This window comes from Enhydra lutris, unplaced genomic scaffold, assembly GCF_002288905.1.
Source record: "Enhydra lutris kenyoni isolate GAN:26980312 unplaced genomic scaffold, ASM228890v2 scaffoldscaffold43, whole genome shotgun sequence".
Lineage (NCBI taxonomy): Eukaryota > Metazoa > Chordata > Mammalia > Carnivora > Mustelidae > Enhydra > Enhydra lutris.
This window is the reverse complement of record NW_019154127.1, coordinates 12,214,926-12,239,871: the sequence shown is the minus strand read 5'-3', so window position 1 is coordinate 12,239,871 and position 24,946 is coordinate 12,214,926. Positions and strand designations below refer to the sequence as shown.

Genomic DNA, 24,946 nt, shown 5'->3' with positions numbered 1-24,946 from the left:
AGAGAGGGAATGAGCAGTGGGGAGGGGCAGAGGGAGAGGGAGAAGGAGGTTCCCCACTGAGCAGAGAGCCCGATGCGGGGCTTGATCCCAGGACCCTGAATCATGACCTGAGCCGAAGGCAGAGGCTTTAAGCCACTGAGCCCCCCAGGCGCCCCTGACCCCTAGGTCCGAACCATCCAGATGCCATGTCGAGCTCGTTTTGGAGTCTGTGGTTATTCACAGGCTGGGATTACTTATTAGACTGGTCAAATACCGTGAATAATTTATAAGATTTTTTTAATGGAAAGTATCTGTAAAAACCCCTAAGAAACCTCCTCGGAAATACAAGGCTTGCCCTTGTACCTGTCTCCGTTTTGCTGTCAGGTCCCTTGTGCTAAAGGGCCCTTTAGCCGATGGGGGCGGGGGCGGGGAGGGAGGCACACCTGCTGGAGAAAGAAAGCACTCCCGTCCCGATCCCCGCCCCACGGATTCTCTCCCCGTCCCCACTCGCATAGCATTAGCCAGCTCTGGTTCCTTCACTTGAATTACAGCTCAGGGCCCTGGAGGGACCAGAGCTTCTGTCTTCATCCCCCACGGATGGACAGGGGAGCTGCCCTCTCTTTCCCAGCAGAGCAGTGAGGCTGCCGTGAACGCGCCTGCTTACTGTCCCCGCCTCTCAGGCACGAGCAGGGGAGTGGATCGGGGGCAGCCGTGGGCTGCGAGGCTGCAGGTGTGCCCGCTGCAGAGTGCCCAGCTGTCCCAGAATGGGTCAGCAGGGCACTGCTCCCCGCCCACTGGGCCCCAGCGGCCTAGGAGGGCTCTCCTTCCCCACCTCCTTGCCAATACTGGAGCCTTGTGCTGTGTTACTCCTGTAACAAGTGTGGGGACGTCTCTAGAAGGTATTGGGGTACGAGAGACCCTAGGCTGGTATAGCTCAGGATGTCGAGACCAGCAGGGCGCATTAGGGCTGGACGGGGCTGGGCCAGCAGGTGGCCCGGGGCTTCTACAATACTGGGGGGGCGAGGGCAGTTGGCACCCCACCCCCCGGCCTGGGAAGTGCTCTGGGTGCAGCGAGCCCCCTGTCTCTTTTTGACCGATCAGGACAGAGTCCCGCTGTGGTGGGCACTTGCTGTTTGGTGTTTCTGACTCTGCCCCGGTTTCCGAGGCCCAGAGGTGTAGACGAGGGAGCTGACAGGTAGATGTAGGAAGGGGCTGTTTTTCAAGGTCTTGATATTTCGCGCTGGAAAAGCAACTTTACGTAGGGGCTGGTGAAATTGTGTTTACCTGAAGACAATTACAGAAGCGGTGCTCGCTCATGCAAAAGTTGAGCACGAGGCTGCCGTCCGCCCTGGCCCCCTGCACGGAGCGTCCTTCCTCCGCTCCCCCGGAAGGGCCCGCTGCCCGCGGCCCATGGCGGATGCTCGAGCTCCTCATGTCCCACAGACAAATGGCACAGCCAACGTGGGGCGTGTTTCGTTTTACCAGTTCATTGTTCTTGACTTTTATGTCTCCTTGGCCAAATGGGAAATGGGGGCTTGTCATTGCCTTGTCCCAGCTGTGGGTAGTGGTGTCCCCGTTGGGTGTCAGGCCCCTGCTCCCCGGCCAGGGGTGTGGGGGAGCAGGTTGCGGGGGCGGGGGGTGGTGGTGGTGAGTGCCACTGTCACTTACCAGCCCGTGGCCTCCGCACACCCATAGCTCCTGAGAAGTTGGGTGTAGGACGCCCCCAAGTCCGTGGGTCCCGCCACCACCTTCTCTACTCACGGCCGGGCGTCTTGGCTGAGCATGGCACGTGAAAGCGCTATTTTGTAAAGGGATCAACCCCGGGTGAATCAGAGTTTCTCTTGCAATGTGTCCTCAGGTGGGGGGTGCCGGGTGTTAACGTCTGTGGGCATCAGAGGAGGGGGGCACGCGCCACGGGATCTCTCTACTGTTGCTCTAGGACCTCGTGTTTTGGAACCACTGCATCGGGCAGGACGCTTCCAGCAACCAGGTCCTCCTCCTCTTAGGCTCTAACCACTGCCCTGCCCGGGTTTCAGGCACGTTGAACCCTCTGTCTGCTCTGTCCTGTTGTGCTCTGCAAACTGCTGGAGGGGGAAAATCTGTAATTGCACTCGGGGCCACCAGCAAAGGTTGTAAAGAAATACAGATGCGTGGTTTCGAGGACATCCCCCTCCCTTCCTCAGCGCGCTCCGTACCATCAGCCTGTATCTTTCTCATGTCCCTGACTCAGCCCTGACAAGGGACGTGTGACTGGCACTTGAGCTAATGATGAGCCCACCGTGGGGCTGGAGTACACAGTCCCGTCATCTAGATGGGAATGGGGATCCTGGTCCCCCTTTGTGCTCACCCTCCTGACTCGAGTTCAGTGTCTAGTCTCCCCGCGGGCCTGCCCTCCTCTCCGGGTGCCCTGAACTTGACCTTCTCCTGCCACCCTTGAAGACCACCGTGTGCCTAGTCATGGTCCTGGCAGACATCTGCTCGCTCAGCGACCCCCACCCCCACGTCCTGCCTGGAGAGCAAGGTCTTCATCGCTTGGAGCAGCGTGAGGTGGCAGAGCCCAAGATGGGGGCCCGACGCACGGCCCGCCCAGCCGTAGCTCGGTCGGAGCACCGTGGCCTTGGGGCACACTGACAGCAGCGGGGCGGGCTTCTCCTTCCAGTGCTCCTTCCCAACTCGCTGGACGCCCACTGGGGGTTCGCGAACTCCTATCTGTCCTGACACCGACCCCCCAGAGGCAGTGTAGGCCCCGCAGGCTGAGGGCACAGCCCCACACGACTGCCCCCCCTTCAGATGCCAGCCCCAAGGCTGGGCCCCCTGGTCTTCAGACCCACCAGCCGTAACGTCAGGGGGTTCCTGCCCCTCCTCAGGTTTGATAACTTGCTAGGACAAGACAAGGAACTCAGGAAAACACTTATTTCCTATTACTGGCTTGTGGTACAGGAAACAAGTCAAGAATAGGCGGGTGGGAGGGAGGCCTCCCGTGGGGTCTGGGGGAGGGGCCCTGAGCTACGGGCACTTCCTTGCATAGACCATCCCAGGAGCTCTGCAAACGCTGTTGCTTGTTTGTTTGTTTTTTTAAAAGATTTTATTTATTTGTTTGACAGAGAGATCACAAGCAGGCAGAGAGGCGGGGGGTGGGGGGGGAACAGGCTCCCTGCTGAGCAGGGAGCCTGATGCGGGGACCCTGAGACCATGACCTAAGCCGAAGGCAAGAGGCTTAATCCAGGGAACCACCCCAGTGCCCCTGCTTGGGGGGGGTTTATGGAGCTTTCATGACCCAGGTTGGGTAAATGACTGCCTTTGGTGGTTGAACTCAATCTCCAGCCCCTCTCCCCTCCCTGGAGGCCAGGGGTGGGCCTGAGAATTCCAACCGCCACCCCCCCGACATCATGGCTGGAGTTGGGGGTAACCAGCCCCCATCCTGAAGCACACACAGCCCCCAACCACCAGTCATCTCCTTAGCACACAGAAAACCCTCTTATCCTTTGGGCAATCCGCTGGTGTTAGGAGCCGTGAACCCGAAACTGGGGATGAAGCCCCATTACTGACCCCAAGCAGGTGTTGTGGGTCGTGGATTTTCCTGCGGGGAGTCCGTGCTTGTCCCACAGGACATCCTCTCGGGCATAGACTGGACTCATCCCTGTCACCTGGCCTCCATGTTTGTGGGCACAGCTGGCCCAGGCGGGAGGCAGGACCCGGGAATTCCCAGCGAGATACTGCGCACTGAAGCCCTCACCTTTACGCTTCTCTCCAGGGGCTCCTCTGCCTTCTCTTCCAGTCACAACCTGCTCTGAATGGATTCCTTCCTCCCAGACTGTAATTACCCTCTTACACAAGAGCAACGAGTTTCTACCCACGTTCTCTTTCTGCACGTCCTGGGAGAGGCTCGCTGCGGAACTTCTGACCCAGAAAAGGCAGGCCTCTGTCTCTGTGTCGCAGTTGGCCTGAGAGCGAGCCCTTGCTCCATAGGGCGTCCCAGGAGCCCGATCACGGCATGGCCGTGGGTTCAGAAACTGCACGCTTGGTTGCATGGAGACGAGAGGTGTGCAAGGAGCACGTGGGGACTCACCCCGTCTGAGGCAGGGTTTTGGGGGTTGCGCTGGGACCCCCGCTGAGAAGGCCGTGCATTTCCTTTAGGGAGCACGGTGTGTCTCCTTGGACGCGGCGTTGCTTCGGAAAGCTTGCCGGTGGAAACGGGTCCTGCCTGGCGCGCTGGAGATGGGGAATGATGTTGGGTTTCTCAGGGGGAAGGCCAGGTGTCTTGGGGAAAGCGGTCATTATCTCCATCCGTAGTTCCTCTGCTAAGTAAAGAGCGGCTTCTCGTGCTATAACGATCACCTGCAGGTCACAGTTTGAAACACACGTAATAACCCACCCTGCACGGAGAAGGGCCCGGCTCGGAAGCCGGGGAGACACTGGCTGGATCTGGGCATGTCTGGGCATTACCCTCTCCCTCGGAGCCAGAGGCTGGGTGTCTGCTCAGCGTGTGTCCCTCCCTGGCACGGTTGTGGGGAGAACGAGGGCCAGCCCGGGCCTCGGCGAGCAGCCGTGCAAGCAGCCACGGGCTCTGTCTCTTCTCGTCCGTGTTCACCATATGAGCATCACGCCCAGCGTACAGACCGAGAGACTGAGGCGAACAGAGGCTAAGTCACTTGGCCGAGAGCTACTCAGCGGCAGAGGCTTGGGTCAGGCCCGTCAGCCTCGGGACACACGCTGGAGCCTGGGACACCACCGCCAGTGCTGTGACCTCTCTTCCTCATGTCCGTGTCCTTCCATCCTCTGTGCTCCCCACCCCACCCGACCACGGAATAGCGGAGAAGAGGGACGTGCACGGGAGGCCTGAACCCACCTTTGCTTCTGGAAAACCACAGCAGCAAACAGAACTTGGACGATGACGTGAAATTTCCCCCAGAATCTGGTCCTGTCCGTCAGGGCAGCGCACAGCTCGAGTTCTGTGTGTGACTGACGAAGGCTGGGACATGCTTGTGCGCTGAAATAGACTCTGAAAGCGGCTGGGGTCTCCCGTGTCCCCCCCCCAGACCTCAGCCGGCCCCCTTGGTCTGCAAGGGCCGCCTGATTCCAGGTCGCCTGCGTTTGTCTCTCTAGTTGCAAATGGGATGCGCGTTTGACATTTTTTTTCTTTGCATGACTTGAAATTCCAGGTGTCCCATTAGCCTGGTATTCATTAAAATGCTAACAGGTTGTGAAATTGTTTTGTACCGGGGTCTTTCCAAAGGCAGTGGGCGGTTTCTCATTGGAGGCTCTGCCCTCTGAGACCCAGCGTGGATGCCACCCCAGGGCGGGAGCGATGATGCCTGTCCGGGTTGCTGGACTGAATTCCGGGCTGAGTCAGCCGTGGGGTGCAGCCTGACGTCGCCCGGAGAAGACGGGTAAAGGACCCATAGACAAGCTGAAGTTTTGTGTGTCGGGCTACGAAGCAGTAGCATTCGGGGGTGGGTGTGACAGAGTGACGGGGACCCCATGCCAGGAGCCCTAACAGGCAGCCTGGAGAGGACCCTGTTCCCTCCTGCCTTCAGTTTAAACGAAATGTCCCGTTATGTGTCTTTCTTACATAGGGTTGATGGAAGAGAACGCCATGTTCACAGATAGACCCTTGAGCCCAAAATGCCAGCAGTAAACCACATTCCCCGGTAGCCGTCCCCCTTGGGAGAGCAGCATTACTGGAAACGCTTCCTGTTCGTTTCAAGTGTCCTGACAAGAGGGGGCTTGGGGAGTGTTGCCACGGAGGGATGTCGGGGCCCGTGTGGTCCGTGGCGTGTACTATAAAGCAGAGCATTGACCCAGCATTCCTCGGTTGGGCCGCACCGCAGTCTTTTTTCTAGTATTTTTCATCTTTTCCGGGGCCAACAGGATTAATTTCATAGATGTTCGGATTGCATCTAGCCGTAATGCATTTTACCTTTGAAACTGAGTCTTGGGGTGCCTGGGTGGCTCATTCGGTTAAGCTTTGACTCTTGATTTTGGCTCAGGTCGTGATCTCAGGGTCATGAGATCGAGCCCTGCATTAGGCTCTGTGGTCATTACAGAGTCTGCTCAAGATTCTCTCTCCCACTGCCCCTCCCCCTGCCCACACTCTCTAAACAAATACGCAAACAAATAAAATATTTTTCTTTTTTTATTAACATACAATGTATTATTTGCTTCAGGGGTGCAGGTCTATGAATCATCAGCCACCCTATCCTTCTGCCCAGCAGCCCCCAGTTTGCTTCCTGAGATTAAGGGTCTCTTATGCTTTGTCTCCCTCCTGATTCCATCTTGTTTCATTTTTTCCCTCCCTGCCCCCCACGACCTCCACCCTGCCTCTCCACTTCCTCATATCAGGGAGATCATATGATAGTTGTCTTTCTCCGATTGACTTATTTCGCTCAGCATGATACCCTCTAGTTCCATCCACATCGTCGCAAATGGCAAGATTTCATTTCTTTTGATGGCTGCATAGTATTCCATTGTGTATATATACACCACATCTTCTTTATCCATTCGTCTGTGGATGGACATCTGGGTTCTTTCCATAGTTTGACTGTTGTGGACATTGCTGCTATAAACATTCAGGTGCATGTGCCCTTCGGATCACTACGTTTGTATCTTTGGGGTAAATACCCAGCAGTGAAATTGCTGGGTCATAGGGTAGCTCTATTTTCAACTTTTTGAGGAACCTCCATGCTGTTTTCCAGAGTGGCCGCACCAGCTTGCGTTCCCACCAACAGTGCAGTAGGCTCCCCTTTCTCCGCATCCTCACCAGCATCTATCGTTTCCTGACTTTTAGCCATTCTGACCGGTGTGAGGTGGGATCTCACTGTGGTTTTGACAAACAAATAAAATCTTTGAAAACAAGTTGCATCTCTGTTCGGGAGTAGAAAGGATCGTTTGTATCAGCTTGGTGCTGTCTTCAAGAACATTTACAGAGGTCAGTCTAGACAGCAGTGTTGGGAGCACAGATAATACCTTCCCTGTCGTTTCGGAGTTCTTCCCTCGGGCTGTTATAAAGCATGATCACAGGGAGAGAGACTCGGTGACCTCAACCCTTTTGATGCGTTTTCATGGCCGTGTTCCTAGTTCTTTTGGGGACAGAAGTAATTAAACTATTTCCAGGTCTTTAGAGGGTTGCAAGAGAAGGAGCTGAGTCAGCTGTCCAAGGAGCTGACTTGAAAAGGAACATGGAAGGAGTGCGGCGAGATTGGAAGACACTCCAGGCCTTTCTCTGGCAAGCGTTAGCCAAACTCAGCACTGCCTAGGACGGAAGCTTGTTCTTTGGCCCCAAGTGTAAACAAAGGGCTACAGTTTCAAGATAAGACCTACTTGCGAGGGTGTGTGACTGCCGGAGCTTCCATCCTGAAGCTGGAGCGAGCACAGGAACGTGAACCACGGCCCGCTCTGTTCTATCTGCGCCGCTTATGATGACGGTGACGTGTGCTCGTCTTCGCATCCCCGTGACCCTTCCGTCCCGGCCTTCGGTCTTGATCCGCAGGAGTGGACCGGGTCTCCACCCTGGGGCCCCTCCATCCACGAAGCCCATCCTCGGTAGATGCTCTCCTCTGTGGAGAGGAGGGCGGTGTCTCTGGGATGCACAGTTCAGCTTTCCATGGGCATGATTTTGAAATGGTTTAGGGGACTGAAGAGTTGTCTGTTTGCTTTGGAAAAAGTCTCTCCAGCGTGAAGCAGGTGGGCTTGTGGCTGGCTCTTTTCACAGGAGCTCCTTATGCTCCCAGATGTTGTCTTCCTGGAGTCCTGCTCTGGGCCCAGAGGTTCACATCTGTCTTGGAGAAGAGCTCAGTCCCATGGCAGATACTAGATCCCATTTCTATCTGACTTCGAAAATCTGGTACCAGTATCGGAGTCCCTCCGTGGGAAGCCAGAGCACTGAGGGTTGAAAAGCCCTATTTAAACAGCTCTGTGTGATGGGCATGCTCTGGGGAGCTACTATGAAAACCTCAGGAGGGACCCTGAGAAACACCGGTGTGTGTGGGATGGGGTGGGGGGACTCTGGGTCACGAGCAGGGTCTGTCCCTGTTGGCCGGGTTTAGGCAGACATCAGCCCTGGACATCCTGGTCCCTGGGAGGCTCGACCGGCTGTGCATCGCCTTGGGGCCCCCACCTTCTGCGGCTCCAAGTGGGGTCCCCTGTGTGGTGGTATAAGCTTGTCCCTCGTTCACTGGGGCCGAGAGAATTTAATCCCCCTTGTGGATAACACCTTAATGCAGCTAAAAGAAGATTACTTATTTTTAAAGCCTTTCCATTTTGTTTTTGTCCATTTGACAAATGAAGCATTTTTATTCCCAGGGTGGCAGGGCCAGCGGCCAGCCAGGACGAGGCTCGGTGCCGTCACTGTCCCTTAACGGGCTCCAAGCCACAGTGCCAGCCGCGTTTTGCTGGGCCGAGCTGCAACGCTGGGGCAACCCCAGACAGCTGTTGTGGCCAATTCTACCCACTGAGTGCTGCGGGGAGAGCGGGGAACGGTCCGTCTGTGCAGCCAGTTCTACGGAGGGGGTCGGGACCCCGGGGGGTGGGAAGACCCTCCAGCGGCTCTCGGTGACAGGACATTGGGACCCATAAATGCTCTGTCTTTAGTGCTCCACTTCCGTGCTTGATGGGACCTGAATAGGGGCTGCGGCCATCGGAGTCTTGCATCCTACAAGTTTTAAAGCCTTTAAGTCTAAACCGCTTGTTTATTTATTTGTGCTTAATCATGGGCTCAGGCTGCTACGTATCCGGGGATGGGGTCGGGGGAAGCTTTGTGTGGAACTGGACACAACAGAAACCACCTCCTTCTTGCTCGAGAGCACGGATAGAGCCCTGGGATTTTATACATATTGTGAAAATTCGAATCAGCTTGTAGAGACAGAAGGTTCCAGAGACCTAATGGGAACCCAGCAGTCACCCTCTGGTGTTTTTCCCAGAGCCGTGTGAGGCCCGGGCCGTCGAGATGGGGACAGCAAACGCGCTCCGTGTCATGTCACTTGTGTTTTTAACTCATCTGGCACGAAAATACGTTCCTCCTAAGAGGACTGTTTATAGAGCATTTATTTTTAAATGAATAGACGACATTTTTTATACAAACATTTTTTTGTTCCAACCTTTTGTGAACTCGGGAGAGGCGGTAACATGATGAAGATATGTAAACTTGCGCACGTAGCTCGAGCTTCTGCACGACCTTGCCAGGCCAGGGGACAAGAGTGTGCGGCGGTTTCTGCCAGGGCCGAGAGCAGGCGATGCTCTCCCTTCTCAGTCTGTGCCATCGAGAGCCTTCGACGGGGTGGGGGGATGCTGGGGACGGATGCTGGGGATGGATGCAGGGGGCATGCAGGGAGGGACCAGCATCCGGCTCCAGTCTCCTCGGGAGGGGCAGAGGGGCCGGGCGGGAGGCGGGGGAGGGAAGGACGGAGTTCGCTGGAGATGAGAAAGAAGAAGGGGGCAGATGTCCTAGCCTGAACTTGGGGAAACAGCAGGCCGGATAAAGGAACTATTTGGATAATCTTTCCACTTGGTATTTTATTTTAGGTTCTGATAAATCCACCAGAGAATTAAAGAATTTTCTTTTCCCTCCCAAGTGACAGCCGGCAGCGTTCCCTTGGGAAGGTGGGCGTCCCTCCTGCCTTCCACTCCTCCCTCCTGATGACTTGGCCCCGGCTTGGCACGCTGGCCACCTGCCCGGCGCCCCCCACCGCGCCCCTCCCAGCCGGTGCGCACCTGGCACCTGGCTCCTCATCGTCTCCAGGGGCCGCTCGCCTTCTGCCAGGGCAGGGGTGACCACACGTTCTAGAAGGTCCTCTCCTGTAGAGGGATCCGGGGGCAGAAACTTGATATTTCTGTTTGGTAACTGCTTTCTCTGAAATGCTTTGTGATTTTTATCGGGAATGTGGCCTGGTTTATTCCTGGTGTAATTACTTCTCTTTGTCTTATAGGTCCTTAAGCCGACTCACCTTATAATGCTATTTTTGTTAAGGCTGTATTATTTCCTCAGTGTTTAATATTTTATACGGTCTTTGAATTATCCCCACATCTTTGGAAACCACAATAAGTTAAAAATTATCTAGATAGAAACAATTTATAGTGTTCCAAGTATATTTTTAAGTTTTTTGCTTACAACATCTATCACTTGTTTTCTTTCTAAGCCTCCTTTTTAGAGAGAGGAGACGGCTAATGGCTTTTACAGCATATGGACGTGGAAATGGGAATTTTAAGTCCGCTGGTGGGGAGAAACAGAACATAGTATCCAGGAGAAACTTTTTATGTGGAAAGAATATAACGACTAGATTCGGGCAAAACAGAGTTTAGCTCTTGAGAAATGCGTTGGGAAGAAAAGATCTGGAATGTGGATTCCAGTTTTCAGACGATTCCATAACAGAAAAGGTGCGGATGTGGGTACTTAGCAGGTTTGGAACTCTGACGTCTCGTCCTTGCTAACTTTTCAGGTCCCGATTATTTTATTCCTTGAAATCGAGGGGTGTTTGGCGCAAATTCTCCTTTCTGTCCTGTCTCGTGCCTCCTCCAGGTCGTGTCTTGTCACGTGGTGGGCGAGGCCATTCAGTTCCTGGTCCGTGCGGGGTCCCCCTCCCCCGAAGACACGGGGCACCAGCTGTACTGTGCACGGCTCTCCCCGTTTCATCTGCAGGTGAGTCCGGGGAGATCGAGCAGGTCCCGGGGAGACCGTAGACCTCGTAAACCCATAGGGTAAGGCTGGTGTGATTGCGGGGCCTCATTTATCTCGTAGGTTTTGGACTGTAAGCTTCTATCTTGAATGGGTAGAAATAAAGCGTGGGTTATGGATGCGCACGGACCGTACACATGCATGCACATACGGGTACGCATACCCCACATACGTGTTACACACAGGTGTGTGTGGGTGGAGGTCATGAATTCCGTCTACCACTGTTGGGAGAGAGGCTGCATTTCGAGGTGTTTAACCAGAGCAGGGGTGTTGCCGACAGGCGGAGTGAAGGTGAGAGACATCCGAGATGAGGGCAGTGGTTCTGTCCCGGGACCCGGCGCCAGACCCCAGCCGTCCTTGGCAGCTGGGGCACCAGCCTAGGGGCTGGCGTGGGAGTTCCTCCCTTTTTTAGTTTTTGGAAAAGGCCAGCTTTAAAAGACCTCTTACTTGTCGGTATAAGTTTGAAAGATGAGTAGGGCCCTCATTTTTCTCATCACCCACGGATTATCCTCATTGCGGCTCGGTACGGGCACGGCTCATTTCACTCGACTTCGCAGATGCTGCACGTTCCACCCCGGAAGGCTTGTGGGAGCCAGCGTGGGGGACGCCTGTCGGTGTGTTCTCCGGCAGCCTTCGCTTGCTGTGTGTCTCTGTCGCGTGTGGGTGATTCTGTCGTATGTCATACTTTTCCCTTATAACGTTTGTCCCGGTGATCTGTGGTCAAACGCTCACACGGTGGTCATCATTTTTCAGCAATAATGTATTTTTTTTTAGATGTGATGCTTTTGCACACTTAATAAGACTACAGGATAGTGTAAATATAGCTTTAAAAAACATGTATTTATTTTAGAGAGAGTGCGTGCGAGAGCGTGAGAGCGGGGGCAGGAGCAGAAGGAGGGGGAGAGGCAGACTCCCCGCTGAGCGTGGAGCCTGACGCGGGGCTCGGTCCTGCGACCCTGAGACCACGACCTGAGCCGATATCAGGAGTCGGACGCTCAGTGCACTGAGCCGCGCTGGCGCCCTGAACATGACCTTTCTGCGCACTGGGAAGCCAGGACGCTCCCTTGGGTGGCTTTGTGGCGCTACTTCCTTCATCGTGGTTTTCTGGAAGCCGATTCGCTGCCTCTCCGAGGGGCGCTCGTCTGTGTGCTATGTCATATTAGTGACGATCTCCGTAGTCATTACACAGAGACACGTCTAATCATCGTAATAGGCTACGAGGGGAATTCCTGGTCGCTGAACCACCCAGCAGCTGTGTCCCTCCCATGAAGCAGGGTCCACGAAGTTCTGTTCAGCTGTGAATTTCTGGGTCTGTTTTAGGGGTCACTGCGGCTTCGGCCCTGTGTCTCCCCTTCCTCTGTGCCCGAGCTTGGCTGCTCGTTTGGGGGATGAGCCAAGTCGCACGGCCCCCTCAACCACAGGGGAAGAGGACGTCCCGTGTGCTTTTCTTACACAGGCGTGGTTACGAAGAGCTGGGGCCAGCAAGGTTTTCTGGCCACCTATGTGGCTTTTCTCCGCGAGCCAGCCCTGCCGAACCCCCTCAGTGACCCTCCCCTCCTGAGACTCGAGGAGGGCGTCACTCCGCGCACCTGTGAGATGCGCGTACCCTCCCGCCCCCCCCCCCCCGAACATTCTGGACGGCGTAATTGCAAAATAATTGCAGAGTCCAGGACACGTGTCGCCAACACGTGATGGCTGTTTCAGGACAGAGTGAGTCCGGCGAGACCCGTAAGCCTCCACGGAGGACACGGAGTTTCCCAGATGCTGTTTTTGTGCTGTTTCATGCAGCTCAGAGACAAGTAATGTGATCGCATCTTTGATCTCTTAACACAGCTGAAAACCACTCTGCGGATTCCCTCTCACAGGTAGGCAGCTGCTGGAGGGGAGCCGTTATCCAAGCCCCAGGCAGGAGACACTCCTGTCGCTCTGTTGTCCTTCAGATAAAAGGTGCAGAAGGGCCCCCGCCCTGCCCGGCGTTTGTCTGGCTTGTCTCGCTGCCCCAGGACCTGCCTGGGCTGGTGTACCTTCCTGGGAATCAGCCAGGATTCTAGGGCCAAGAAAGGCCTCCCTGGTCTCACCAGGTGCTAGCCTGAGCTGACGGCCCGAGGAGGGGCTAGTACCATGGAAAGCCGCTCTCTCCTCCTTTGCTGAGGGTGGGGAGGAGGACCGAGGGGAAGAGCTGGGGTCCGTGCTGAGGAAAGAGTCTCGGGTTGAAGAGCGAAGGGAGGGGTATTCGTTTGCTGCGGCTGCTGAAACAGAGCGTGCAAACTGAGCTTAAAACCTAGATGTGGGGACGCCCGGGGGACGCAGTCGGTTGAGTGTCTGACTCTCGGTTCTGGCTCAGCTCATGATCTCAGGCTCATGAGGTCGAGCCCTATGTTGGGCTCCACGCTCAGCACGGACTCTGCTTGGGATTCTCTCTCTCTCTCTGCCCCCACCTCCCGGGCATGCTCTCTCACTCTCTTTTCTAAAAAAAAAAAAAAAAAAAAAAGAATAAATCTTTTTTTAAAGAAAACCCAGCATAAATGGAGCCACTCTGGAGGCCCAATGCCCAGCACAGGCTCACATCGGCGGGCTGCCTTGCTGTCTGGAAGCTCTGGGAGGATCTGCTTCCTTCAGCGTGATTCCGTTCCTTGGGACTGCAGGACTGAGGGCCTGTGTTCTTGCCGGCCGGCCGCCGGGGGCTGTTGGCGGCTTCTAGCCGCCACCTCATTCCGGAGCTCCTGGCATCCTCCCTCCGTCTTCGCGCCCCTCTCGCTGGCCTGCTGTCCTGTCTTCCTCTTCTCTCAGGGCTCGCTGGGATGACCCAGCGTTATCTCCTCGTTCACTGGTCCTTTCTGCAAAGTCCCCTTTGCTGTACCTGGTCCTGTTATCCCCAGTTCCGAGAATCTGGGTGTGGTGGGGGGCGTGACGCTGCCTCCCTGCGTGGGTCCCATCCAACGGGTTGTTGCAAGAGCTGAGAGTCCACTTGGAGGCCGTGCGTCGGCCCAGGCAAGAGAGGACGAGGACACCCGTGCTCGGCACAACCCTCGGGGCCTGTGGGAGCGAGGGGTTGGGCTATGCATCTCCCTTCCCACCTGATCCTCCCTCTCCTTCCTGCCTTGGTGTCAGCCCCGGGAGAGAATGCAAAGCGCAGAGAATTACTCATGTAATCACAGAATCACGTAACGCAGAATTTTCATGACATCTGGCCTTCAGCGGCCAACACTGAGAACCCTCCAAGTGGTAGGTTGAGGCCGCAGAAGGTTTTGGCGGGGCGGGGGTGGGGTGAAGGGGAGTCCCAGGGAATTTAGAGCTTTCCTTACCGTTGTGAAAGGCAAGGGGAGGCCAAGCAGACTTCTCGGAAAATAAACGAGCACATACGCGTGCATACACGTGCGCAGACACGCACGGACGCATGAGGTTTCGCTGGCCGCGTAGCTCTCCAGTAACCCTGTGTTTTGGCAGCTGGAGCTCCACATGAAAGAGAAGAGGGAGGACATCCAGATCCAGTGGTCCTACGTCAGCACTCCGGAGACGGCCGTTACGGTGCAGCCCAGAGCAGTGGTGGAGGTCAGTCTGGGCGTTTGTATGACACCCTCTGTTGGTGTACGTGAGAACGCATGTGCATGGTGACCCCCTGATCTGGGGAACAGAGGCTCAGCCCGGCACCCCTCCGATGTTGGCGGGCTTCTCCCCTCCTCCTGGATTGTGGGGCTGCACTGACGGGGGTCGGGGGGGAGACAGCTTTGCTGGATCTAACACCGGCCCTCAACCCTGCACACCTGCCATTGCCTGAGGACTTTAGAAGATTCTGGGCCTGCCCCCTGCCCGCCCCCCGAAACCCCAGAATTATTTCTAGCACTGCTATGCAGCGCAGGCTGAGAACCAGTGACGTCTGTCGCCACAGCGTTCCTCAGACTGTCGTGCCTGACATCAGACCCTTTCTACTTCCCCGAGGCACTCCCGGAACAGCTCAGGTGGTGGCTGTGGGGTGGCTCCTGGGGGCAGGCGTGTCTCTCCCCCCACCTAAAATTCAGTGCATGTAGAATCGGAAGGCGATCTCTCTGCTTCCCACGGTCTTAGGTGTTGGAAGAAATGAATTTGGAAGCAGGGAGTGGGCATACGAGGTCACCCCGGGGTCACTTTCAGGGGCTGGAAAGATCATGCGAGATCACGTACGCCAGAGGCCCCTGTGACTGCTGGTTCCCTTGTAGGGTGGGGTTGTGACGACGGTTGTCCGCCGTCTTGGCTCTGTTTCAGACTCTCGTTCAACCACAGAGAGATCCCCAACCGCTAAGTATGGGACTGTAAGCCTCTGTCCGTCCATACTGTCACCTTCCGTGCCGTGACATGAAGGCACGCAGTTTGTTCTTGGACTGGAACTCCCCTAACCGGCACACATCACAACTGTTGCTTTGCCCGGCCACTGGGTCCCACCGGGGGCTCGGACTGTCCTGTCCTGTCTTCCCTTCCCTTCCCTCCCATGTCTGCATCTCACAGTCCCCACGGCACCGTGGTCAGGCCGGCCAAGTGCATGGAACGTTCCGTCGCCGACTTCCCAGCACCGCGGCCAACGTGCACCTGCCTTTGGGTCAGGCCGTGCCCCGCCAAGGCAGGGGGACCCCCGTGTGGAGGACTCCTTGAGTTCATTCTTCCTCCGTGTGCTTGGGGGACCCCAGAGCGCCCCGGTGCCTGCCCGCACTCATGCTCAGGTTTTGTCCCCCGTCTTTGTAAATTTACCTGTATATTGTTTGAAAATGTAAACTATTCACACGGTTCAGACGTCAGAATTGCGGGAAACCTTCGACTCAGACGTGCAGTCTCTACCCTGTCCCTCCCGCCCCATCCGCCCCTGCACACGGTAACTTGGTAACTTGGTCATTCATTAGTTCGTGTTTCTCTGTTCCCGGGTTTTTTGCAAAGACGAGCTTATCCCCCCCACCCCCCATTCTCACCCAAACCGTGGCGTGTTGTGCTGCTGTTTGCAGCTTGCCGCCCAGCGTCCCGTGGGCTTCTCCAACTGTCACACGCTCCTCCCATGAATGGGAAGTGAGGCTCTAAGTGTGGCACTAAGCCAGCCACCCCCTTCCCCGGGAGCTGGTCTGGCCAGTAGGCACAGGACCTGAGCCTCCGGCCCCCTGAGGATGTGACGGTGTGGGGGGGGCAGGGGTGTGGCCCAAGCCAGCTGCTCATTGGGGGAAGAGCTGGGACATCAGAGCACTCACCGCTCATCGCTCATCGTCACCCTGGGTTTCCTCCTCCGTGAAGGGACAGGAAATCCTGGGGCTTAAAAAAAGAGTTGAGTGTGTAAATAAAACGAGGTATTTTTCAGCCATTTAAAAAGAATGAGGCTCTGACACTTTCTGCAACACAAAGGAACCCCAGGAAGGTCCCTTGAAGGGAGAGAAGCCCAACATGGCCTGTTTGTGTTGGGAGCTCAAGGCTTGGAGATCTCCCTGGTGGGTAGATCATACAGGGGCAGGCAGAGACTGTTGGTGGGGAGGGGCGGGGCGGGGAGGGGCAGTCAGGGAAAGGGGAGGGGGAGAGGGGCAGGGAGTGATTGTTGGTGGGTGAGAGATAGCATAAGGGTGACATCTCGATGGTGGCAGCATAATACGGAGCCTGATGAATCACACCGAAATGCATATTTTATTTTATTTCATTTTTTAAATATACTTTTTTAAAGATTTTATTTATTTGACAGAGGGAGAGAGATCACAAGTGGGCAGAGAGGCAGGCAGGGGAAGGGGGGAAACAGGCTCCCCGCTGAGCAGAGAGCCCGATGCAGGGCTTGATCCCAGGACCCTGGGACCATGACCTGAGCTGAAGGCAGAGGCTTTAACCCACTGAGCCACCCAGGCGCCCTTTTAAGATGGTTTTTATGTGAATTTAGTTGAATGTCACCTCAGTTAAAAAAAAAAGGACAGGGATGTCAAGTACTTACTGAAGAGAAAGATGACAACGTGGTGGTCTTCAGTGCAGACCCTGGATCCCTAATGCTTGGGTTTGACTCTCGGCTCTGCCACTCGTGAGCTGTGTGACCCTCCACGAGTTAATTTATGTCTCTGTGCGCTAGTTTCTTCATCGGTAAAATGGGGATAACGATAGTAGAGGTGGTTTAGAAGATTAAATTAGTTAATACGTGTAAGTGCGTAGACTTGAGCCTGACATATCCTAGGAGTGATGGAGGGATTAGCTGTTTTGATCGTTATTAGAGTTTCTGGCAAAGAGTAGCTGCTCTCTGGGCTGAGTGGGATTAGGTTCGCTGTAACAGGGTCTGGCCAGCCAGCCCTCCGCAGGCCAACCTCCAAGATCCCTCCAGCCGTGCAAGGTAGGAGGTTTTCTGTAGGTCTGTGGTCCCGGTGGGAGTCCCTGCGAGCAGCTGTCCTGTCCCCTGAGCAGGCTGGGGATGTGGGAGCCTCCCATGAGGGCATCTACACTGGACTGTGGACCGTCCCCCCCCGCCGCCCCCGTGACCACACCACAGTCGATGTATTTGTTTAGTTCTCAAAGGATACTTAGGTGGTTTCCAGTGTGGGGCTTCATGAATGGTGGTGCTGGGAACGTTCTGGAACCCAGGAATGTTCGCCTTTCTGTCAGGGATTAATTATCAGATTTACGGAGTTGACACCCGGTGATATAAACTGCCCAGCTTTGTGCCTCCACAAGCTTATCTTTCTTGTTGGGCCCTTTCATTTACTTGAATACTTTTTAATTTCAAAAAAAAAAATTACCCGATGTCATGTGAGAAAGAAGAAACATCTGTCTGTAAGGTTCGACATAGAAGCAGCGACACGGTTGTATATTTCACGAGCTCGATTGTTGTCATTTTGAAAATAAGGAGCAGGAGTTACTTCTTTTTTTTTTTTTAAAGATTTTATTTATACTCTGGTTTCTCTTCAGATTGCATAAAGATTTTATTTATTTATTTGACAGAGAGCACAAGTAGGCAGAGAGGCAGGCAGAGAGAGAGGAGGAAGCAGGCTCCCTGCTGAGCAGAGAGCCCGATGCGGGGCTCGATCCCAGGACCCTGCGATCATGACCTGAGCTGAAGGCAGAGGCTTTAACCCTCTGAGCCACCCAGGTGCCCCTACTTCTGAGGTCAGTAAGGAGGACCCCGTCTCCCAGAGGACAACGAGCAGGTCACCTGCAGGGATCTGACCTCCCAGAGCCCCACACTCACCTCCCCCACCCCGCGTGCTTGGTCCCTGAGATGCAGCGAGGACAGCCAGCGTCTGCCCCCCTGTTGCACGGCGCACGGTCAGGAGGCAATCTGAGGACGTCCCCCTCTTTTGGCAGGATCGGGGGACAGAGACCAAGGCCGTGTCTGAAACTCTCAAGGACATCTTGAAGCACCTGGTTGGGGCTGCATCTCCGTCGGTGGTTCTGAGCACCAAGCCTGTGGACGCAAGGGACGTTCAGGTGAGCTGCGGAGGGTGGTGCCTCACGGCCTGTTAGGGCTCCTGGTCCCCCTCCTGCAGGGGAGTCTGCATGACCAAGCCCCCCGCCCCCCACTGCCGTGGTAGAGAGGGAATGCCTGACTGTTTGCTGGGTGACCACGGCCTGTGGATCGTGATGCGCTGCAAGTTCAGGGCAGGGGTTCCAGAACCCCGTGGGATAGGAGGAACAGGTGTCTGGGCTGCTCTGCACGCTCCAACCTTAATTAGCCCTGACCCCATGCCTTTCTGGAGCTGAAACTTGACTTTCCACTGTCCACTCGGGGCCTATGGCCTTAGAGCTCGACTTCCCAGGACCGAGGCATCTGGGAAACCTAGTTAGCTATGAGAACAGAGGAGAGCTGCTGTTCCGGCCTGCAGGCTAGCAGGCATGAGAGCCATGGAGAGCTGGTGTCTCCACTCGAGTCTAAAGGCAGGGAAAAAACCAACACCGCAGCGTGAAGCCGGTCAGGCTTGAAGAACCCCCTTTTCAGGAGAGGTCAGCCTCTTTTCTAGCAGACCTTCAACTGATTGGGTGAGGCCCACCCACATTAGGGAGGGCTGTTGCTTTCACTGGGTCTTTTGATGTAAATGTTAACTTCATGTGAAAACAGCCTCACGGAAACACCCAGGACAGCATTTGAACAGATAGTGTGCATCCCCGTGGCCCTGTCATGTTGACACACAATTAACCACCACACGTAGACGGCCAAAATATTTCCTCTCCACCCCCGACGTGTGAATGCTCTGGCCCCACTGCTCATGGGCTTGGAGCCTAAGGACTCCTGCGGCGACTTCTTGCAGCTCACAGTTGGCAAGGTCCTGGTTCACAGTAGTGGTTTCTAAATGGTGACCTTGAGATGCTGGGAAGCTCGCCCCCCAGAGAAACGTCCGAGTCAGATCAGTGCCCGGGAGCCCTTCCTGGAAGGCTCAGATCAGTGCCTGGGAGCCCTTCCTGGAAGGCTCTGTGTGCGTCTCTGAGAAGCTTTTCTAGGAGTCCCAGGCCTTGGTACTTAAGAGACCCCCACACCCTGCTTTTTTAAAGATTTATTTTTATTTTTATTTATTTGAGAGAGAGAGAAGGAGGGGGGGAAAGGAGAGAATCTGAAGCAGACCCGCCCTGAGCACACAGCCCGACGGGGGCTCGATGCCGCAAGTGCAAGGTCAGGACCTAAGCCAAAACCGAGAGTCACACACTTGACTGACCGGGCCCCCCGGGTGCCCTGGGACCCCTCGTAACGAGCACTCGCAGCCGCGAGGGAAGGCAGGAAGCCAGTTTGGGAAACAGTTTAAGGTGAGGCCCTCTGGGTTATAGGAGCCTTTTCTCTGTTGGAAATGCCTTGATGCCCATCTGAGAACACGATTATGGACGCCTCTGTCACTGCTGTAGTCCGTCCCCAGGACGACACTTAGACACCCCCACCTGGGGTGCGGACCTGCCGGGTGGCCCTCGCTGTGTGTGTGTGTGTGTGTGTGTGTGTGCGCGCGCGTGTGTGTGTGTGAGAGGCTGGCGTCCCGCTCGGAGCCGGTGGGCAGTGGGCACCTGCAGCCTGGAGCGGGCGTCCCCCTCTCTCGCCAGCACCTGGCCTGGGGCAGTGGACCAAGGTGAGCTCTGCTTCCGGGCTGCACTCACAGCCGGGTTCCGGGGAGCCCTCTCTGGCTGCGCGCCCCGCCGCTTCCCGCGGGTTACTTGGGTAGAAAAGGCTCCAAGGCAGGGGCAGAGGCTATGGTGGCTTGGGACCCTCCCTTCCCCTGAGAATGGAAAACTGTTGTGCAGCCCACCGCAGGGTCAGCCCCACCCCCGGCGGGTTTTCCCCGAAGACGCTGCCCCGTGACAGGGGTCCGGTGGCGCCTCCTCTTCTCCCCGGTCACCCGTCTTGATTTTCTCTCTGCAGAATCTACAGCGCATTTCGTCCTCTCCTCAGGAGTCCTGCCCGCCCAAGCCTCCAAGGGCTCACGAGCTCAGATTACTGGTGAAGAACATCCGGGCTTCGCTGCTAAGTGCTCCTGGGGCTTCAGGCAGGTGGCCGGGCTGGAGGAAGCTCCGGGGGGCACGGGGGGCGGGGGCTGCCCGCCGCAGAAGTGACTGTCCCTCCATACAGCAGCGTGAGGGGTGACGGCGGGTTCTCAGCGGACTCTGGGTCCCCATGGCGCCCTCCGACTGGGTCTGCTGTGTGATCCCAGCCCGCGAGCCCAGAGCCTCAGAACCAGACGAGTACCGTGAGATGGTCACACGCCAGTCCCGAGCTTGCGTGCAGGAAGAGCGAGGGAAGAAAGGAGTTCAGTCATGACCTTGCCCTTTTCTTTCATCTGGAAGGCACTCCCTTGCCTTTTTTAAACTATTGAACGCGTAAACCCACACTGGGCACCCCTGACTGATACGCGATGAGCACCTTCTCCTTTCCCAGAAGCCCGGGTTCCTGGTGGGCACTTTACTAAGCGTCAGGAGGGCTTCGGGCCCATTGGGGACCCTCCGGCGGTAGGAGAGGCTGTTATCTGAGTCAGGACAAGTTGCAGACCCCAGATCGTTCTCTTTGGGCGATCCTGAGTGGCTGGCGAGACCCCAGGTGCACAGCCTCCTGGGATGGGTCCCATCTTCCCACTGTGATTTGATTTTGCTGAGAACAGGAAGGAATTCTTTATTGTCTGAGAATGCTAAGGGTTACTTAATGTGCACGGAGTCTTCCCGTCCCCAAAGCACAGACTGTCCACGTTTAACAACCGAGACTCCGTGCAGGGCTAGCTGTGGGGGATGGCCTCAGGGGTCCCTGTTCCTCGCAGGCAGGTCTGCATCTGGGTCTCTGTGTCTCCCGTCGGAGATGATCTCGAAGATCAGTTAAGACCGTGGGAGTGGAATGCTTAACGCTGTGTGACGTCTGGTCCCGTGGTCACTGGTTACACAGGATATTGACAGCTCTTTGCCATGGGACAGGCATGGTCTTGCAGCAGAAAGAATTGTTGACTAGGGAAATGTCCCATTACCCAGACCCAAGATCTCCAGACGGGGCTCTGACTGAGCTGAGTCAGGGATAAAATCACATCCCTCGTCAGTAGGGATACGGATTCTCTGTGGGGTATCCCCCAATTTAGGGATCATCCCAGAGGCCTTTCCTTGCACAAGCTGGTCGTCTTGTCCAGAAGTGGGGGGCCACTTCTGCTGTCATAATGTCCCTGGGGAGTGTCCCCCATCACGGGCGAGGAGCAGGGGCTCCTGGGGTCTGCCCTCCAGGCCAAGAGATACCAAGTTGGGGATCGAAAATCTTAAACCCCTAGAGAAGGGCTTTGAGAGTTGGTTCATGATGGAAGAAAGAGCAGTCCCGGAGAGGTGGGCGAGCCAAGACGTCAGGCGTTTAATATGGCCCGTTATATGCAAAGTGTGCACACATCTTGCAAGTTAAAAAATAGAAACACCCCTTTGTTTGATTGCAGGCAACGTTAACCCACAGTGTGTAGTTCGGCTGAACGAGCCCGTTCAGAAGTTCAGCGCCCTCGCGACAAACCCCGCCGACCTCAGCTGGGAAGAAGAATTCATCTTGTGCGTACAGCCTGGTTAACGGGCTTGCGCCGGCCGAGCGCCCCACTCACAGCTGCCAGGTCCCAAGATCAGTGTGTAACACTGCTCAAACCCTAAACACAGACATGCAGTTGCTCTTGAAAAGGTGTATTAAACATCCGAGGTAGCTTTAGGTTGAATCTGGGTTCCTTTCTGAAGGCAGCTCCGGGGCTGGGTTTCCTCCTGGCCAGTGTCCTGCCATGGCCAGAGAGCACGCTGGTCAGGCTCCCTTGACTTTGGAGATACCCACCTCCTGGAGCGCAACGGAGGACCCTTGGGTTTGATACCGGAACCTGGCTGGGAACAAAGGGAAAAGGACGGCCCATTTATAAGAAATGGCGTGGGAATTCTAAGGAATGTATTAAGGAGCTGGGCTCAGCCCAGAGATGTCCAGACGGCAGAGCAAGTAACTGAATCCATTGCGATGTTAGATCAAAGGAGAAAACGTACTTATCTCCGTACATGCTGAGATGACCGTTGACTTTCCCTGCGCATTTCTGATTTTTTTTTAAAGATTTTATTTTTATTTATTTGAAACAGAGAGAGAGATCACAAGTAGGCAGAGAGGCAGGCATAGAGAAAGAGAGGAGGAAGCAGGCTCCCCGCTGAGCAGAGAGCCCGATGCGGGCCTCGATCCCAGGACCCTGAGATCGTGACCTGAGCCGAAGGCAGAGGCTGAACCCACTGAGCCACCCAGGCGCCCGCATTTCTGATTTAAAACCTTAACTAGTACATGATTTATGGCCTCTTCTTTAATAAGCTAATAGAAATCACTGTAAATGACAAAGACCAGAAGGGGTCCCAAGTGAAAGCCAAGAGGAAGATGCCTGCTGTTTTGTTCTGGAAGCACGAGTAGCGCACTTAGAGGCGGAAGGGGGAAGTGTCTGGGTATGAAAAGGCTGAGGCAAAACCGATTATTACTTGGAGGTGATAGGATTGCCTGCTCAGACAACCCAAGAAAATCAGTTAAAACTATCAGAAATAATAATAGGAAACTCATGTAAATAATATTTCAGTAAAGCAGCCGACTCTAAGACTAGAAATCACTTGCTTTCTGAGGCTTGAACGATGAACAGCCGGAAACAGGACAGGCAGCAGGTGTCCCGTGTGTAATGTAAAGAGCTTTTATGAATTAGTAATGAAAATACGAGCGCTGCCCCGGAAAACCGGGAAGAATGTCTGAGCTAGAAAACAGAAAAGCCAAAACTGTAGGTAGCCCGAGACTTCTGAAGACTTGTTCAAATCAGCAATAGTTTAAGAAACACAGAGGTAAACACAAGGGACCGTTTTCTCACCCTACAAGTTGGTAAGGAATAGGTGGGTGACAATGGCCAGTAGAAGTATACATTGGAATGACCGTTCTGAAAGTCCTCAGTATGTCTCAAAAAAAAAAAAAAAAGAAAGAAAGAAAGAAAAGAAAAGAAAAAAGAAAAATCTCTTAAATGCACGTACCTTTTGTCTGGCGTTTACAGTCTTCCTAAGGAAATAATCACATGGTGCACACAAAGCTAGGTCGAAGGGTGTTTATCTCAGCTAGTTTGTCGGTAATTATATAGCTACGCTTTTGCATATAGGAACTACGAGCCACATGTGGCTTTTTACGTTTGAATTAATTAAAATGCAGCAAAATTCATCCACGGCAAGCGGCCGCCGTGTGGCACAGCGCGTAGATACCCCCGCCGTCAGCCAGAGGCAGCAGAGAATTCTCAGATAACAGCAACCGCTGGGGGGTGGCGAGGTGGAAGATAATCTTCATACCGTTGGAGATGTGTGTTTCTTTCTAGAGTCAGAAAAAAAATACTGTTTCAAGAACTGATAAAGGATTGACAGCACTTTTTGTCCTTTCCGCAGGGAGTTGAGCGCCAAGTCGAAGGAGTTGCACTTGCAGGTGTCGGTGGGTGAGCAAGCCTCGGCCTCGGAAGGTGGGTGTCGGGCGGGTAGAGGGAGGCCCTGCTCTCTGGGAGGGGCGGACCCCCTGACACCTCGGGTCTTCCGAGGCCGTGTTTGCTTCCAGGTCCACTTCAGTCATTAGCAAGGGCATACGTTCTGGGAGAATGTACTCAACTCGTTTTTGCCTTTTTTGGTTTTTAAACAAATACCTAAACTCTTTTATTCAGCAATTCTTGGCTTAGAGAAGCCCCTCTCAGCCTTCTTAGCCTTAATAGATCTGTTCTGTAGTGTTCCTAATTGTGGTAAAAGCATGTAACACAGAAATTCCCATATTGACCATTTTTGAGTGTAAAATTCACGGGCGTTAAGTATATTCCCACTGGCATGCGACCTTCAGCACCGTCCACTTCCCGGATTTTTTCCTCTTGCTGGGCTGAGACCCTGTCTTCCCCATTCCCTCCTCCCCCAGCCCCTTCGACCCCTCCCCACCGGCATTGTGCTTTCTGTCTCAATGGATTCTGGCTGGCTTTTCCTTATAAAATAAGCCACAGCAGCTTACACTGGACACATGCTTTAGAGACAAGAAAGCAGCTGTTAAAGGTAAAATCATGAACGGGAACACGGACCTATATGTTTGCATGTGTGTAACTCAGGAGTTTGGGAATATATTAGGCTTTTAAAAATGCCCATAAACATACCAAAATTAGGAGAGGGGGACCCTTCCGTGGCTTATCCTGCTAAAAGACCAAGCCATTGGGTTGTCTCCCAAAGTTACAAAGACACAGGAAAAGGCATTTCAAATTTCTGTTTATTAGCAAGAATTTTCTTTTTTAAGATTTTAAGTTTTCAAAGATTTATTTTAGAGGAAGAGGAAGGGACAGAGGGAGAGGGAGGGAGAACTCTCCAGCAGAACCCTGCAGAGTGCAGAGGCTGACCCCAGGACCCCGAGACCATGACCTGAGCCGAAATCAAGAGTCGGCCGTTTAACGGACGGAGCAACCCGGGCGCCTCCCCTCACCCCCCATTAGTAAGAATTCTGAGCTAATTTCCTTGGTTCTGTTGTCTTGGGATAAGATCCCAGAGGTGCCTCTGACATTCCAGGAGAGGGCGTGGCCAGAACAGGGCGTGTGGTTTGACCCGGGGTGGACGGGGTGGGTGGGTGGACGTTTGCCCGGAGAAGCTGACCCATCCGTTTCCCAGGCACCGAGGCTTTTGGCTCCTTTGGAGATCCGCTGCTATACAGCCGGATGGGATCTCTGAAATTTCACATTAAAAACAAAAACCAAAAACAGAACAAAGGACTACCGCAGAACCTTTACCAGACTCCCGGAGTTCGGACATTTTGCCCCGTTTGCTTTATTATCGGCACTCACACTTGGTGGTTGCTTTTGATTATGCCTGCAGACGCCCGGACACAGGACACACATGCTGGAGGGT

General features: G+C 54.7%; 1 protein-coding gene across 1 annotated transcript in view; it reads left to right on the top strand.

Annotated features, from left to right (window-relative positions):
• LOC111155675 (C2 calcium dependent domain containing 2) overlaps positions 1 to 24,946 on the top strand; it is a 54,581-nt gene that overhangs the window by 12,789 nt on the left and 16,846 nt on the right. The window contains exons 4-9 of the mRNA XM_022515965.1: positions 10,493 to 10,612; positions 14,096 to 14,200; positions 17,930 to 18,052; positions 19,962 to 20,085; positions 21,496 to 21,601; positions 23,471 to 23,541. Coding sequence (XP_022371673.1) covers positions 10,493 to 10,612; positions 14,096 to 14,200; positions 17,930 to 18,052; positions 19,962 to 20,085; positions 21,496 to 21,601; positions 23,471 to 23,541 — 649 coding nt within the window. The remainder of the gene's footprint in view (positions 1 to 10,492; positions 10,613 to 14,095; positions 14,201 to 17,929; positions 18,053 to 19,961; positions 20,086 to 21,495; positions 21,602 to 23,470; positions 23,542 to 24,946) is intronic.